At 41.9% G+C, this 17500-nt stretch overlaps 1 protein-coding gene across 1 annotated transcript in view; it reads right to left on the bottom strand.

Moving 5' to 3' along the window:
* Window positions 1-17500, bottom strand: part of XIRP2 (xin actin binding repeat containing 2) — a 71143-nt gene that overhangs the window by 5403 nt on the left and 48240 nt on the right. The window contains exons 4-6 of the mRNA XM_081936306.1: window positions 17118-17251; window positions 4934-14231; window positions 384-517 (exon numbers count right to left, since the gene is read on the bottom strand). Coding sequence (XP_081792432.1) covers window positions 423-517; window positions 4934-14231; window positions 17118-17251 — 9527 coding nt within the window. The 3' untranslated portion in view covers window positions 384-422. The remainder of the gene's footprint in view (window positions 1-383; window positions 518-4933; window positions 14232-17117; window positions 17252-17500) is intronic.

The following is a 17500-nucleotide window of genomic DNA, read 5'->3' as shown; positions in this document are numbered from 1 at the left end:
GTATGTGGGAGGACGCGATCCCGCAGGTAACTGGGCCCTATGCCATGGTAGTATTAAATCATTTCCAAGGGAGAAATCGCTTCAATAATTCTTTCCACTTAGATTCTTGTTGTTACGATTTATATATTAGGTTTCATTTACTTTGAAATATGAACAATCCTTTCCCTCTTCAGATAGAAAGATGCCCAGACAAAGCAGAAGTTAAGTGATCCAACACTGTCATTCTGATGATAAGAGTTCAGTGGCATCACTAAATATGTTGATTTATTTTCAACATTTCAAGCATCATTCATTCATTCATTCATTCATACACTCAACTGAACATCAAATCAAGCTTTGACAATATACGGATGTTAAAGTTTTAATTGCTCACTTCACCTTACCTTAATTTACTACCACAATGGTGGCACTGAAAACATGATTTATGGAAAATCTGCTTGTCGGCAGCTAGGCACTCCATTGGATAAACTCTCTTTTGACAAAGTAGGCATGTTTCCTTTCCCTGAAGTTGCACTTTCTAGAAATAAATGAGATGATGTCAGTGCTATATATTGTTATATTTCTTTTCTTCAGGCTATGCACACACAAAAAAATTGCAATATCATTAGGAAACCTGAGAACCTTCACTCCTAAATAATTAACCCTTAAGCTTCCTGGGAGTCAGATGAAATAAATTCTTTGTTTCGACTAATGCCAGACTTTTTATATTTATTTGAGGACGCTTTAATATTTTCAATAAAGTGAAAGGTAAAAGAGGATGAGTGAATGACCCTTCCTTCCTTCCTTTCCTTTCCTCTTTTTCTTTCATTCATTCATTCTTTCTTTCTTTCTCTCTCTCTTTCTTTCTCCTTCCTTCCATCCTTTCCTTTTCTTCTTTCTCCTTTTTTCTCTCTCTCTCTTTCCTTCCTTCCTTTCTCCTCCCTCCCTCTCTCTTTCTTTCCATTTCCATTGCAGTGAAGGAAAACAGATGCTTCTGCCACTGGCTGCAAAATTCTGCATCTAGTGCTTGTGAGACTTTCCCATTGGAAGCGCATCCTTTCCATCTGCCTATTCACAGCAGAAGCACTTCTATTTCATGGCAAGTTTGATTAGGTACAGGAAGAACCCAAAGCATTTTTTTTTAAAAAGGATTGAATTCACAGTGTTGATCAATAATACAGATTTCTTAAAATGCAATTCACTTTGAGGAACAAGACCAGTCTTCCATGAACTGTGCTCATGAAAAACAGCGCTCTTGATCTTTTGTGGGGGTAATGCGATTTCTACCGTTTATAAAGGAATCTGCAATTTGCGTTTTTATTTTTATACCTTTACGGAAATAGGTTCATTTTGCACTGACCAAGAGTTTTATTCTTCTATTCTCCGTGTCTGAAGCTGCAGATGGTGGGTTTTGAACGTAAGCGGAGATGGTGAAGATGAAGGATTTTGAACGTAAAATCGGAGAGATAGCTGCTTGCTTCAAGCACCATTCTACTTTTCAGAGTGCTCACTGCTATTGTTTGTGAGTACACTTCCAGGAAGAGCCCTGATCCACAGCCCCATCTCATTCTTGTTTTCTAGCTCTCACAGCCTAGACTAGATTAGACTAGAATTCCCAGTCTTCTGGTTGCTAGCTTGATACCTTAGCCCAGTGTTGGCAAACCTTTTTGGCACCGAGTGCTGAAATCGGAGTGCACATGTGTATGCCGGAAACCAGAAGAGCAGCTGCCTGCTGCGCATGCGCACGCCAGGAAAATGATCTTCTGGTTTCTGGCATGTGCATGCACACCGGCCACCTGGTCTTCTTGTTTCTGTTGCTCATGCGCGTGTGAAAACCAGCTGGCTGGCTCGCATATGCGCACCAGAAACCAAAAGATAATCTTCCTGGGGCAGCTGCTTTTCCAGTTTCTGGCACTTCCGGGTGTGTGAAGACCAGCTAGATGGTGAAGCAGAACCCAGAAGAGCAACAGGCAATGGCATGTGTGCCCAGAGATGGCTCGGTGTGCCACTTCTGGCACGCGTGCCATAAGTTCGCCATCACGGCCTTAGGCATTAAATCAAACTGGCTATTCCACTTTCCCACAGATTAACATTATGTCATGAGCACTGTGAGAGATTAAAACCACTAGCCATCTTTCATTAAAATCTGGGGGAGGGGGGAATTAAAAGAAAACCCAGAAGAAATTATCTCCAATTCTCAGAGAATTTTCCCCCCAAGTGTGGTTAGGACATACTATAGAGTTTCAGATATACATTTTTAAAAAATTCTGGCAAAATTCTCCTCAAACCTGCTTCCCCTGTGCCGATTCATATTTTTCAGACGATTCTGTGCCCTGCAGGAAGACTTAATGGGCAGGAGAGGAAAGGAGGAAGGTGGGGGGGGGGTCTTATTTTGTTCCATTTGCAATTCTTGAGAGTCATCTGTTGTTGTTTTTTACAGGTATAACCTTTTAAATTTACAATGGCACTAAAAAATAACTTTGTCACCAGTCCTTGTATTTATGACCATCACAACATAACAGAATAACAGAATTGAAAGGTACCTTGGAGGCCTTCTAGTCCACCCCCCTGTCAAAGAGGAAACCCTATACCATTTCAGGCAAATGGTTGTCCAATCACTTCTTAAAAACCTCCAGTGATGGAGTGCCCACAACGTCTGGAGGCAAGTCGTTCCACTGATATTCTCCCTGTCAGGAAATGTTTCCTTAATACAATAATACAATAGTAGATTTGGAAGGGACCTTGGAGGTCTTCTAGTCCAACCCCCCGCCTAGGCAGGAAACCCTATACCTGTGATGGTGAACCTATGGCACGCGTGCCACAAGTGGCACGCAGAGCCATTTGTCAGGGCACGTGAGGCGCTGCCCTGTCAGCTGGCCAACATGCGCATGCGCGCGCTGGCCAGCTGAGTTCACCTTTTTAAAAGCTATTTTTCGCCTTCCCCAGGCTCCAGAGGCTTTATAGGAGCCTGGGGAGGGCGAAAAGAGCCCCCCTGCCCCCCCGGAGGCTTCAGGGACCGTCCCTGAAGCCTTCGGAACGCTTAAAACCACCCTCCGAGCAAACCATTCCGGTTTGCTCGGAGGGTGGTTTTAAGCACTCCGAAGGCTTCAGGGACCGTCCGAGGCTTCCCTGATGCCTTCGGAGCGCTTAAAACGACCCTCCGAGCAACCCGGAAGTCACTTCCGGTTTGCTCGGAGGGTGGTTTTAAGCACTCTGAAGGCTTCAGGGAAGCCTCTGGACAGTCCCTGAAGCCTCCGGAGGGCCTCCGGGGCGTCGGGGGAGGCTCTTTTCGCCCTCCCCAGGCTCCTATAAAGCCTCTGGAGCCTGGGGAAGGCGAAAAAATGTAAAAATGGGGGGGTCGCGTGTTTTGTACGCATGCGCACTGGGGGGGTTGCGCGTTGCATTATGGGTGCGGCACGCCCGCACTCGACCCCCCTGCGCTCCCCCCTCTTGTGGCACGCGAGCCAAAAAAGGTTCGCCATCACTGCCCTATACAGTTTCAGACAGATGGCTATCCAACATCTTCTTAAAAACTTCCAGTGTTGGAGCATTCACAACTTCTGGAGGCAAGCTGTTCCACTGATTAATTGTTCTAACTGTCAGGAAATTTCTCCTCAGTTCTAAGTTGCTTCTCTCCTTGATTAGTTTCCACCCATTGCTTCTTGTTCTACCCTCAGGTGCCTTGGAGAATAGTTTGACTCCCTCTTTAGTTCTTAGTTCTAGGTTGGTTCGCTCCTTGATGAGTTTCCATCAACTGTTTCTTGTCCTGCCTTCAGGTGTTTGGGCGAATAGATTGACTCCCTCTTCTTTGTGGCAGCCCCTTAGATATTGGACCTCCTATCAGGTCACCCCTACTCCTTATTTTCATTAAACTAGACATCCTGCAGTCCTGTGCTCATCATTTGAGAGCTGAATGCAATGACATTTAAGTTTAATGTATGCTGATTAGTGTCCCTTTAAAGTGACAACAAAGTTTTATTCTAATTCTTCTAATGTATCTGCTTCGCAACCAGTTTGTGACAGAGTTAATACCGAAGCAGAAGTAAAATCATAAATTGTGTTGTTTTTTTTTTGTTTAGTGACCATGTCTAAGGGGAAAAAAGGTCATTTGCCTGTCACGGTCACATGACTTTTTATTTAGCAACTACATCGTTTAGCCAACCAAGTTACTGGTTCCAATTGTAGTTGCTAAGCAAGGCTTCCTGTACGTGATTAGATTTGACTGTAATGTCCAGAAATTCGAATATTCCTACAAATATAACTTCTGTTACCTCTATAATTTAACAATTTTCACTGCCCTCAATACCCCCAGAACAATTTCTGATTGTCCTTTGGTCTTTGGCCTGCAAATAAAGTAGTGTATCCACCTAAGATGCACCCCTTGTGCAGAGCCTGGAACAATTGCTTCGGGTGTCACACACACCACACCCCAGTTTAAAAGGTCCCGTTCTAAAAGAAGCAATTCTGTCCTATGAAATGAACACGTGTTACTTAAAATGACACTTTGTCAAAATATGCTGCATTTACCCTAACGGCCTCATGGAGTTCTACAATAGCAGCAGCAACAACATCAACCCATAGAATATATGTTTTTAACTTGAGCAAAGCAACACATATTTGCTATAAAACATATTTTGTGAGATGTTAGTTCTTTTAATTAAAATTCAGGGAAATGATTTTATCAGCAAAATCGAAATATAGCTTTTACTTTGGGAGACCACACTTCAAACCCTCAGTATTGGTTAGCCACATGCTCAGCACATATAGTAAGCTCATGCTTTTAGAAAGGGAATAGAGATTGCTGGGAGAGAGGAAAGAGAGAAGGGGAAGTAAAAGAAGTGTTAGCTGGAGTTGTGTTACTTTCTCCTTCCAACTGTCTTTTAATTGTACAGAATGTTTTATTGCTGTGGTGCACATGCTAAAAGCTTCCTTCACACATTGCATGCTTATTTACCACTGATAAACTCTGCTTCCTCGTGGAAACTACTTCTCACTTCTGCTTCGGTAGCTTCTGACATGGTGTAGCCAAGGCTTTGAAACACTCTCTCGCTCTCCTGCCAAGTCTTCTGAAAGTTCCTTAGAAGATCTTCTGGTGAATTGGGAGCTGCAATATCTAACATGTGCCCTGAGACGACATCTTCATAGGTCGGAGGGGCCCGTTTAAAGCCAAATCCTGACTGACTTCCATCAGTGTTCTGTGTGGTGGAGGCCGCGGTTCTAGACTCAATGACAGTGTTCTCAAAAGATTCCATGCCATAGGAGCATCCGAGGGGGGACTTTGCATCAAAGCAAACCCTGGGCTCACAGGAATGTTCTTTAACAACACGCTGGTTTTGCTTCTGAGAGTTAGTTTCCTTTGATTCTCTTTGATGCTTTCCAGGACATTTTTGGAAACTATCTTTTCTGTTCTCTGACTCTTGGGAAGTTTGGCTAAGTCTGTCCTTTCTCGATCTACACCGGACTTCCTTTGACTTGTCACTCATGATACCGTTTTCAACATATTTGTTCTTGAATTTTCCCTCACTTAATGTCTGATCATTGAAAGTCTGTAACATTGCATCAGTTTTATATTTGTAGTCACTGCCAAACCTTTCAGGTAGCTCTGTCTCCTTCCTTATGTGAATCACCTGGTCAGATGCTTCATACCTATGCCTAAGCCCTTTAGGACCAGTCTTAGGTACCTCAAAACCATGTGCAATAGAAATAGAGCCTACACTTTGTCCATGGGGCTCTTCCGGAATGCTCCCACCCTTTTGAGAGACGTACATTTGATTTACTTGGGATTCTTCATGCGTCTCTTTGACTTTTGCCACTGCCTCTGCAGTTACACAGGTGTCTTTTGGAAATGGTACTTTGCAAAGGTCAAGTTGACGTGTATCAATCTTGATTTGCCGACGGAGGCTTGCAGGAGATTTAACAATTTCTGACCTTTTCTCCACAATAGGAATTGGAGTTATTGATCTAATTGGGGTTGCCCCTTGAGATAGTTTTACTGTAGCGTCTTTAAGTTTCGCAAGTTGCTCAGAACGGGCGGATGACGGATGTATCTTAGACGTTGGCGTAGTAGATCTCGGTGGAGGGGATGGTGGAACAGGAGTGCTTTCTCTTTGGATTGGAGACAATAAATCCCTGAGAGGAGATTCAACACATCTAGATTCAATTGTGATGTAAGTAGGTGAAGGCGCTCGCATTCTTAGAGATGGTGAAGAAGTTGTGATTTCTGAAAATCTGTTTGCAGTGACTTTCTGCTTTACTTCTTGGTGTGCCATGGTGTCTTTGGACATTTCTTTAGCCATCTGTGAATCTTTTCTGCTGGATCCAACAGTCACTTTAGCTATCTTCTGCGACAATCCTCTAGCGCAATGAACATTTTTTTTACACTTCAGGGAATTTGTTGAAACCATGGCTGCTTGGATTGCCTCTTCACATGAGTGAAGTATTTTGGATACTTGATCTTTAATAACCAACAATTCTTCTCTCATCTTTTCAACACTGTCTTCCCGTGCAATGTAACTTAAGTCTTGCTTCTTTTCTTGTTCGACCAGCCATTCTGGAATAACACTTAAGAACACCTGGAATGTTTTCATTCCATTTTTACTTGGCTCCATCTCAAATTCTTTCATTCTGGACAACAACTGTTGTATCTCCTCCCGTTTCCTCAACAACTCTAATATGTCTACTGAGTCTTTGTCACTTTTCTGAAGGGATCCTCTTGGTGAACTGGATGGTAGCGTTTTTTCTTGCATGGGCTCTTTTTTTGGCTCCGGTGTCTTGTGAGGGCTTTTTTTCTGTTCTGAGGTAATTTCCCAGGTATATTCTCCCTGTCCTTGTAGATTATCCTTTTCCTGAGACAAGTTTTTATTCTGAACATTTGCCTCCAAAACAAAAGTTGATTCTGGTTTGGAATGCACAGTCTGAAATTGGTTATGTATATTGATTATTTTTTGCTTAACCATTTTTTCTGATTTATTGCTAGTCATTTGTTCTTTTCTTTGAATTATTCCTTTCTCTTCTTTGAGGTGAGCAATTACCCGGCTTTGCTTTCCTTCCTTAGCTAAAGAATTATTTTCTTGCTTCATTTTGTCTTTCTCTGTTTCCTTTCTTTGAACTAATCTCTGTTTCATTTCACCAGATTCCTTATCTCCTATTTCTTGCCTGCCTTCTGCATACTTAAAAAGTGTTTTTTCCATGTGGATTTTCCCATCCACTTTCATACAATTACCTGCAGCACTTTTCTTGCTTATGCTTTCTTTCTGTTTTTCTTGAACCTGTTGCTTCACAACACCACTTGACCCTTCTTGCTTTTTATAAATCACGGAATCTCTGTGGCCTTTAGGTAAGGTATGATCACAGGCAGAAACCTGGATGGTTTTAACTTTGAAAGAGGGGTACGCTGTTTTATTATTTGGCACATGCAACTGTTCCTCCTTTTGGTATTGCTCTTTCTGGCTCATAGCATGTTCTTTGTGGGTCTGTACTTTTTCAGAAGATACACTCTGTTTTGTAAGATGTTGGGATTCATGGACTGCTTCTTTCCTGATGTGTTCTTCTGCTGAGCACTTTGAAGCCTTTTGAGACTGTTCAGCTGTGAATTGTTTTGATAAGGGCTGTGGGTCACCAGCTTCTGAGTTTATGACTTGAGGCTTCCTCTGGCATTCGGGCTCAGCAGGTGTATCTGGAACTTCGGAGGGCAGCGACCCTTCCGGAGTGATTTCATCCTGTTTATATGATTTTGGCACTGGCAGACCACCTTCTGACTCTGCCTGAGCTAATCTTCCCCAGCTTTCACTATTCCTTCTCACCTGGAGTTGACAAACATCCTTGCTTTGTTTTTGTTCCATCTCTTCCTTTTGCAGCTTGTATTTTTCTTCTGCAATCATTAGAGGAGTTTTAAATTTCCGGACATAAGGCTTAGGCGATGCTTGCGTTGCCTCTGCTGGAAGAGAAGGAGACCTAAAATGTGGAAATGTCTTATTCGACAGTGATACTTCCAGATTGATAGTATCCACAACTGATGCGGCCCTTTTAACATCCTCGTTTTTGGTGCAGACTGTCTTCTCTTTTCTTTCATGGCTAACAGTGTTCCTGAACATTGAACTTTCTGCCCTTTCTTCCACTGTATTTGTCTTATCAATCTCTTTGTGCATCTGAATAACCCTTGGTTGCATTTTTCTAGATGATTTGCACTGGCTTGCTTCTAATTCTTTCATAAGTTCTGCCTGGAGATGTTTTGTGTTGTATGGGGTCCCGCTCTGAGATTGAACTGTTTTGTCTAGGCTTTTGAAGAAACGTTCTCTCGCCTGAGGGAGAGGTGGGGGAGGCAGATGAGATGTCAATTTATTGTCACGTTTCTCTTCTGCAGTGGGTGGTGGAGGGGGAAAGCTCTCGTGCACTGACTTGACCTCTTCATTTGGTGGTGATGGTGGAGAAGGAAATCTATGTCTATCGCAAGGCATCAATAAATGAGGAGGTGGTGGCGGCAGAGGGAAGTCAACTTCAGATGAAGCCAATGGAAGTGGGGGTGGGGGTGGAGGAGGAGGAGGAGGAGGGGGGGAATCAATTTCTGACCTATCTGAGCATTTAGGATTCTTGTATGGATTCCCAAGATTTTTCACTTGAACCCTTAAGTCTTCCTCAGCACCTTCAACGTTATATTTTCCTGAATACTTCAAAATGGATTTCTCACTGCACTTTTGCTTCCTTTCAGCCTCTTTGAATTGCCTGTGCATTTCCTGTGTGATTCTGACTTTTTGATTAGTTTTCACATTCTGCTCTGATGCCATGGAAACCTGAGCTTGGCTTGCCACAACATTATTTTTCTTCCCTCTGCAAACCTCCTTTGAATGCTGTGATTGCTTTCTGTCTTGTTGCACCTCTTTTGTTTCAAGATGACCAGCCGCTTTGGAAATCAGGCCGGTTGACTGGTTGATCAGTTGCTCTGTCCCTCTGTAATTGGAGCTCTGGTGATCACATGTTGGCTGGGCCGATTTCATTTTTGTCTCACCCTGACTTCTCACATCAACATATTTTTCATTTTTATATTCATGAAAGATGCTTTGTTTTTTCCCTATCATTTGTTTTGCACTTTGCATCTCATTGGTTGCACGGTCCTTTATCAATATTCTGCTTGCCTCTGACTCCTCTGCTCTTTCATTCTTCTCAACGTTATTGCAAAAAGTAGATTGGTCAATCACATACTGATCTCTATGTCTTTTTGCTGTGACTTTATCCACAGAAGATTTATCTGCTTTTTTAGTGACTTTGTGCTGAGATTTAGGTAAGGCCTTCATATTTTTCCTCTCCATCTCATGACTCTTGGTGTTCCATCTTGGATCCAAATGGATTGCTTTGGCATCTTCTGTGAGAAAACTCTTCCTTTGGGACATCATCTCCTTCTGAAGAAATGTATCTTTTTTTTTCAAGGATTCGGTTGGGTTGACTTTGTTCTGGGCTAATTGTTGAGATGGTTTCAGTAACCTTTCCTTACTTTGTTTTGCTTGGGCCTCTGTGAATCTTTGGTATTGCCTTGTTTCTTCGGAGGTATCCAGCAAGCTCTCTATAGCAGTTTGAGTATTGCCTCTGACAACTTCTTTGTCTGTTTCCCAGAAAGATTGCTGGACTGCTTTAAAAGGTCTTAGTGTGGATTCAAGGTCACGTTGGACAACCTCTTCTCTCCAGATTTCATTTTTTGTTGGTATTGTTTTCTCCAGAGATTCAATGGTCTGTTTAATATCACCAGGAACGACCTCTGGTTTTTCTGTCTCTCTTGGTTGATGAACTGATTCTTGAAGAGACTTCAAAATTGCATGGATGTCAGCTTTTGCAATTTCTTCTTTCTCCGTAACAGTAGTCTGATTTATAGCCTGACTCAGGGAATTCAAAGTTGTCTTCAAATCCCCTTTTATAATTTCTTCTTTGTCTACGTGACAGGATGTATCTTGTGGCTCAGTCGTGAAGATTTTAAGGGCATTACAGACATCGCCAGGAATTATGTCAGCTTCGTTAACTGTCCGCTGTATTTGAGACTTCTTTTTCTTTAGCAATAGTTTAGTGCCTTCAACATCTCCCCCTACTATTTCCTCTTCCTCGTCTTGATTTTTTCTAGCAAATGCTTCATTCATCTCTGACTGGAGTAATTTCAAATAGTCCAAAGCTCCAGCTTCTATGCATGTTGTAAAAAACTGAACGTTGCCCCTTTCTGAATCATCTATTTTAGGTCTTTCTGCTATTTCATGATTCATTACAGAAGAGAGAAGACTGTGAATGGTGCGCTTTACATCACCGCCTATAACTTCATCTTGTTCGGTTTTATTGCTCTCTTTTTTGTGGAAGAGAGAATAGATTGTCATATTAACATCACCCCTTTCACTTTCCTGAATTAAAATCCCATGTTTCACAAAACGATCCTGATTAAACAGGTTTTTAATGGCTTGCTGTATATCGCCTCTCACTACCTCTTCTTTTTCAACAAGTACCGCTGTTGAGCTATTCATCAGTTGCTTTTTGGTCAAATCTACATTGCCCTTTTCATCTTCATTTACTTTACTTTCCCTTTCCAGAGTACTTGGTTTGGACAGGAGGTTTATCATGATGTTGGCTAAATCCCCTTTAATAATCTCTTCCTTTTGTACTTCAGGAGCTTCCTGATTCATCAACCTATATTTTGCCATTCGGACGTCTCCAATTTCATCTGCCTCCAAAATGATCCCATGAGTCTCAACAACTTTCTGTGAATAAAGTTCCTTTAAAGTTTCTTTCACGCTTTTCCCAACAATTTCTTCCTTTTCAATTCTACTCTCATTAAATTCGTGGAAAGGCGTGGTTTCAAAAAGCCATGTGGTGGTTTTTACATCGGCCTGTGGAATTTCCTCCTTATCTATTTCTGTATCAGACTCATCATTTTCTTTAATGGCATCTAAAGGCTGGTTTTCAAAGAGCCATACCGCATGCTGAACATCCCCCTCCTGGACTTCCTCCCTCGTTACTGTCTGGATGTCTTTGTATTCCGAATCTTCCCCTCTAATTTCATCAATAGTGTGTGTTTCAAATAGCCAAGAACATGTTTTAACATTGCCTTGTTGTATTTCGTTGACATTCACTGTTCTTACATACTTGTCCCTCTGGGTTTCTTCAGATTCAAATAATTTCTTGTTGCCTTTCACATCACCGCCCTGGACACTGTTCACTGTGGGGACAAAGAACTTCTCCTCGTCTGAAATCGTGTCCAATGACTGTGTTTCAAATCGGTACCTAACTGAGCTAACATTTCCTTTCTGGATATCTTCCTGGGTGACTGATTTTATAACGTACACGTTTTCAGACTCATTTATTGAGCCCAAAGGCTTAGTTTCAAACAGCCACCGGGTCCCCCGTACATCTCCATGGAGGACTTCTTCCTTCTTCACTGTAGTCACCTCATGATAGTATCCTTCTTTGTCCTGGATTGCATAAAGTGGCTGGGTCTCAAAAAGCATTTTGTAGCTTTTCACATCCCCCTTTGTTATCTCTTCGTGGTTGATGGTTTTCTTTGTATTTTCCTCCATGGCATTTTCATCTTTAATCTGGTCCAGAGAAAACGTCTCAAATATGAAGCAGCCATTTTTCACATGCCCATCTTGTACATCTGTAACTGTTTGGGCTGAGGTCCTTTCTTTTTTGTCCTCTGAAATTTCACCAAGGGACCGATTTTCGAAAAGCCAACAGCAACGCAAAATGTCTCCTTTTTGTATATCTTCACTTGGTATGGTTTTAATTTTGTTCAGGACTTCCTCTGAGTCGATACTGAGCGAGTCTAATGGTTGGGTCTCAAATTTATATTTCATAGTAGAGACATCTCCAGGCTGGATATCGATTTCCACAATTCGCTTGAATTCATTGTCCTCTTCTTCTCCTCGTATGTTCTCTAGCTTTTCTGTCTCAAAAAGGAAACACGCTGTGCGGACATCACTGCCTTGGATATCTTCCTGCTCAACCATGTGCAGCTTAGCTGTTTCTGATTCCACCCCGATCGCATCAAGAGATTGGGTTTCAAAGAGCAAGGTGCATGTTTTCACATCTCCTCTCTGTACTTCGTCGGTGTTTGTTACCGTTGTCTCTTTCTCATACAGAGATTCCATTGGCTGAGTTTCAAACAACCACTTGCACATCCTGACATCCCCCTTGACCACTTCCGTAACTTCCGTCTGTTGTTCACTTTCTTCGTCTTCTACGTTGCTGAAATATTTAATAGCGTCAAGAGGCTGAGTTTCAAACAGCCATTTTGCTGTCTTCACATCACCCGACTGGACTTCTTTTGAGGTTATCCCTTTGATGATCTCCATTTTCTCAATGCTCTCATCAAATTGGTCGATGGGCCTTGTTTCAAAAAGCCACCTGCAGTTCCTGACATCGCCTCGGATCACCTCTTCTTGACGAATTGTTTTAACTTGATGGTATTTCCCAAGATTATCCTGGATGGCGTATAATGGGGTTGTTTCAAAAATGTCTTTATTCAATTTTACGGCACCTCTTGTTACGCCTTCCACATGTATTTTGTGAGAGTCATTCCGTTTGCTTAACCAACACGTTTCAAATGCATGCTTACAGCTGCTCACGTCTCCCTTGTCAATTTCCTCCAGTTTCACAGTTCTTATGAATTCTTTTCTTTCTTCCCTAATCTGTTCAAGAGGTTTCGTCTCGAAAATCCATTTCTGATGCCTCACATCGCCTTTCTCTTCCTCGGTGGCAGCCATTTTTTGAAGTTTTTCAACCTCCGGGCTGTCTTTCAACAGGTCCATTGGCAATGTTTCAAATAGGTGTTTAGTAGTGTTTACATCTCCTCCAATGATTTCTACGGTGGGCGAAATATTTTGGTCTTCGTTTTCTTTTAAGGTATCGAGAGGCTGAGTCTCGAAGAGCCAACATTTTCTGCAGACGTCGGCTCCCAGTATGATTTCTTTTTCTGCAGCAGGTTCCTCACACTCTTTAATAGTATCTAAAGGCTGAGTTTCAAATAACCATTTTGCCCGGCTCACTTCCCCTTTCATGTTTTCCTCCATGGAAATTCCACGGACAACTTTGATTTCCATGGAATCTTTGTTGATGACATCCAGTGGCTGAGTTTCAAACATCCAATGGACAGTTTTAACATCTCCTTTCTCCAGATCTTCTCGGTGGACTGTTTTAATTTCTAGCATTTGGCCTAAATCGTTTCGAATAACATACATCGGCAGCGTTTCAAAGTGCCTTATACTTCTCTTCACATCGCCTTTAATCTCCTTTAGTTCTGATCTCAGTTGCAGGAGCTTAGCTTCATCTACTGAATAAAGCTGCCCAAGACTATCCAAGTTCTGGGTTTCAAACATATATTTCACTGTTTTGACATCTCCACCGGTGATTTCCTCGACCGAATTTTCATTTAGCTCTTCTTCCTGCTCATGGTGAATTTTGTTCATCGCATCCAGTGGCTGAGTTTCAAACATCCAGGTGCCTGTGCGGACATCTCCTCGGGCCAAGTCTGGTATTCGATCTGCAGCCCCTGCGTCGTCTGAAAAATTTGCACTCAGTGCATCTATGGGTTGTGTTTCAAACATCCAAGTCGTATACTTAACGTCTCCCCCAGCAATGATTTCTTGACCTGCAATGGTTTTAACATTGTCCTGGTCGGAAGACTCGTCCTTTATTGAATCCAGGGGCTGATTTTCAAAAATCCACTTCATGGATTGGACCTCTCCCTTTAGGATCTCATCCCATTCTAAATTTTCTCTTTCTGGACTCATGCTTTTTTGAGGGCTGTTTTCTGAGTTTTCAAATACTTGTTTAGCCTGAAGGACCTCTCCTCCTATGGAGTGCTCTATTTCAGTGTTGCTACCACAGACGATGTCAGAAATATCCTTGAAGTAATCTTTTTCTAAATTCTTTCTTAATTCAGGGTGAATGTGTTTGTACAAACGGTTTAATTCATAAAGATTTCTTTGCCTGGAATATAAATCCTTGGGGAGAACTTGCTTGGATGGAGAGAGAGGGGGTTCAGGGGACTGGGAAAACTCTGTCATTTCAGAGGGAACCTGTAGTAAATCTGGCGATGGTGGAGGTGGAAATTTCTCTGTACTCCCATACTTTAGAAACTTATTACAGTCTGGGGTTGAGGCACCGGATGTGTGCTCTGTTTTCCTTGCCATATACGTTCCCTGTCCTCTATTCGTAGAAGTAGCTTCAGTAGAAGAATGAAAATTGGCAGAAGGCCACACCATTTCTTGATATCCATTTTCAATCTTTAGAAGAGAAAATAATATACCTTTAAATTCATTTTCAGAGGATGTGCTTAGATTTCTACTATACAGTTGACCCAATGTTTTAAAGAGCCAATCAACAAGAGTTCAGAGACAGCTTTTGCAAAATATCCTTCAATATCAAGTTGATTTCACATATTCTATGGTGGTCCATGCATAATCCGACTCACCTGAAACTGTAGCAGTTTGAGAAATCTATACTAGAATGTGCAGATACCAGTTTTAGATAGTAAAATTCTCTGCTTTTATCTCATAGTAAGAAAGGCAGCAGTCATGAGCTTACACTTTTTAAAAAAAATAAGAATTGGAAAGTAACAGGATACAAAGTAAACTAGCAAGGAAAAGATTTTAGCAAAACAGAAAAATTATTTTAAAGAGCTATACTCTACTTATAGATTGGAATTGATCAAAGTCTATGAGAGACAGTGAGAGAATGTACTAGCCCATTGGAGCCAAAGGTTGTGCTCAAGGACCCCAGTATTGGCAAAATAGCAATAGCACTTAGACTTATACACCACTTTACAGTGCTTTACAGCCCTCTCTAAGCAGTTTATAGAGTCAGCATATAGCCTCTCAACAATCTGGGTCCTCATTTTATCCACCTCGGAAGGATGGAAGGCTGAGTCAACCTTGAGCCTGGTGAGTTTTGAACTACCAAATTGCAAGCAGCAGGCAGTCAGCAGAAGTGGCCTACAGTACTGCACTCTAACCGCTGCGCCACCATGGCTCATAATGATGTAAGAGTGGATGAACAATTCAAAGGATGTCATGGAACGGTTCAAAGTCTGCCATGGTTTGTCTAAACTCCGAGCATTGTTGGAATCTCAGAACTCAAAAGCAAGCTTGTCTCATCAGGTCTCACTACTATGTTGTACTGAGACAAGAACAGTCAACATTTAATATCTCAGGTCCAGGTAATCCTCAATTTACAAGCATCTGTTTTGTGTCCATTCAAAATTACAACAGCCCTGGAAAAATGGCTTATGTTCACACATACAACAGCCCAGGGTCAAGGGCTAAAAATCCAGGCACTTGGCAACTGCCATGTATTAACAATGATTGTCTCATCTAAGGCCACGTAATCACCATTTGCAACCTTCCCAAATGGCTTCCAACAAGCAAAATCGATGGAGAGTCAAGAGTCGCTGAATGATTTTGTAATTAACTTAACAACTACACTGATTTGGTTAACAACCATGGCGCAAAAAAAATTGTAAAATTGGGCACGATCACTTAACAACCATCTTGTTTAGCAATGGTCCCAATTGTAGTTATAAGTTGAGGGCTACCTGAATTGTTAGATTTCAACTTCCCACAACACAAGAAACATAGCGGTTGGTGAGAGATGCTGAAAGCTCAGGCAACATTGTGGAAGGTCCATTTCTGTAGTAAAGTCTTGTCAGGAATAATAATAATAATAATAATAATAATAATAATAATAATAATAATAATAATAATAATAATAATAATAATATTTGAATTTATTAGCCGCTCCCTTTCCAGACAGGACTCGGGGCGGCGTACAATGGAGCATATAGAACATAAAACATGTGTACAAACACATAAACATACATATATACAAAGACACACATGCACGGAGGAGGTAACAAATTACATCACATTTAGACAGTTAAAAATCACCATTAAAATACCCCCAATTGTAAGAAACCCAATGTAAAATTAAAATTTAAAATTTAAAAGACAGTCAGGAGGAGTAAAAAATTACGGTTGAGCCAGGCCAGATAATTGAAAGAGGTGGGTCTTCAGCTGTACACGGAAGGAGCGGAGATCGGAAGTAATCCTGATGTCACGGGGGAGGTCATTCCACAGGGCTGGGCCCATCACAGAGAAGGCTCTGCTCCTGGGTGTCGCCCCCCGACACTGTTTGGCGGACGGCACCCGGAGAAGTCCCTCTCTGTGTGAGCGAATTGGTCGTAGGGATGTGTGGGGCAGGATGCGATCCTGCATGTAACTAGGTCCTGTGCCATGAAGCGCTTTAAAGATCATAATCAAAACCTTGAAACGCACTCGGTAGACCACAGGAAGCCAGTGCAGCTCGCGCAGGAGAGGTGTTACAGGGGAGTATCTAGTCCTCCCCATAATCACCCGCGCGGCAGCGTTCTGGACCAACTGTAGTCTCCGAGTGCATCTCAAGGGAAGCCCAAGGAAAAATAGTTGCCAGCCTCCGTCTGGCTTGCAAAAAAATTAAACAATAGCATCATTGGACTCAGGATGCTCTTCGTTAGACAGATTTGTTTGTTTGCCAAAACTTGCAATCTAACTATTATATAAATATATTTTATGTATTTTATCATAACTTTATTGCTACTGCTACTCAAAAATACAGAGATCAGAGCACACTGTGAGCACACTGGCCCACATTAAAAATCAAATATTTTTGCCTGCTCTCAAGAGAAAGCGTATATCTATCCAAGCACATATATAATTCGGGTCTTTTCCTGTGTAAGATTGAGATTGTCTTGGCAACATTTCGGCGAAGTCTCACTCGCCATCTTCAGGCTGGTGTTTTTGGCTTAAAGCGTAGCCAGAGCTGCCATCTTTCTATAAATCTTGGTGTGTGTGTGTGTGGAGTGCTGGCATTGTTTCAGTAAGTGGATTGATTGGCTGTGTGGCAGTATCATGATTGGTAGATTGGTGCTGATTGGTGCTGGCTGTGTGTCCATTGTTGTTTCGTGTTGTAATGGCTTGGGTGGTAGGTAGGGCTCGTTTGTTGACTAGGGCTGGTTTCCAGATGTCTTGCAGGTGGGAGGCATCGTCAAATTTATTCATGTTGTGGGGGTGTTTCTCTATTTCGATAGCTTTCGATATATATATTTACATAGATGCACATATGTATTTATCTCTGACCTTGATCTGCTTTGGAGCTGTTCCATTTTCTCGTCCAGAATGAAATGTCTTTCCTTGGGTAGTTTTCTCAAAGTGCTGTTTCAAACATTGTGTAGAGATCTTCGGAATCTCCTCTTTCACAGAAGCATTGACTCCTACGACATGACAAGAAAACCAAGAGGGTTTTAAAATAGTCAGTTGAATTAGGTTTAGTCACTTTAGGGATGCCTTATGACCTCCTGAAGTTAGGCTTTCCATCCTACCCTGTGTATTCTCAGACCTCTACCTATGTTCCATGATAGACCAATGTGCTACTGTTTAAAAAGTAATTCATCATGCAGTATGGGGGAAAAAAGCATAGCTCAAAAGTCTCCATCTTTCAAGAGGGAGGAAGAGAGAAGGAG

This window comes from Natrix helvetica (assembly GCF_964273705.1).
Source record: "Natrix helvetica genome assembly, chromosome: 1".
NCBI classification, from domain to species: Eukaryota; Metazoa; Chordata; class Lepidosauria; order Squamata; family Natricidae; genus Natrix; species Natrix helvetica.
The sequence above is the reverse complement of the archived record's forward strand: the minus strand, read 5'-3'. Positions and strand labels throughout refer to the sequence as shown.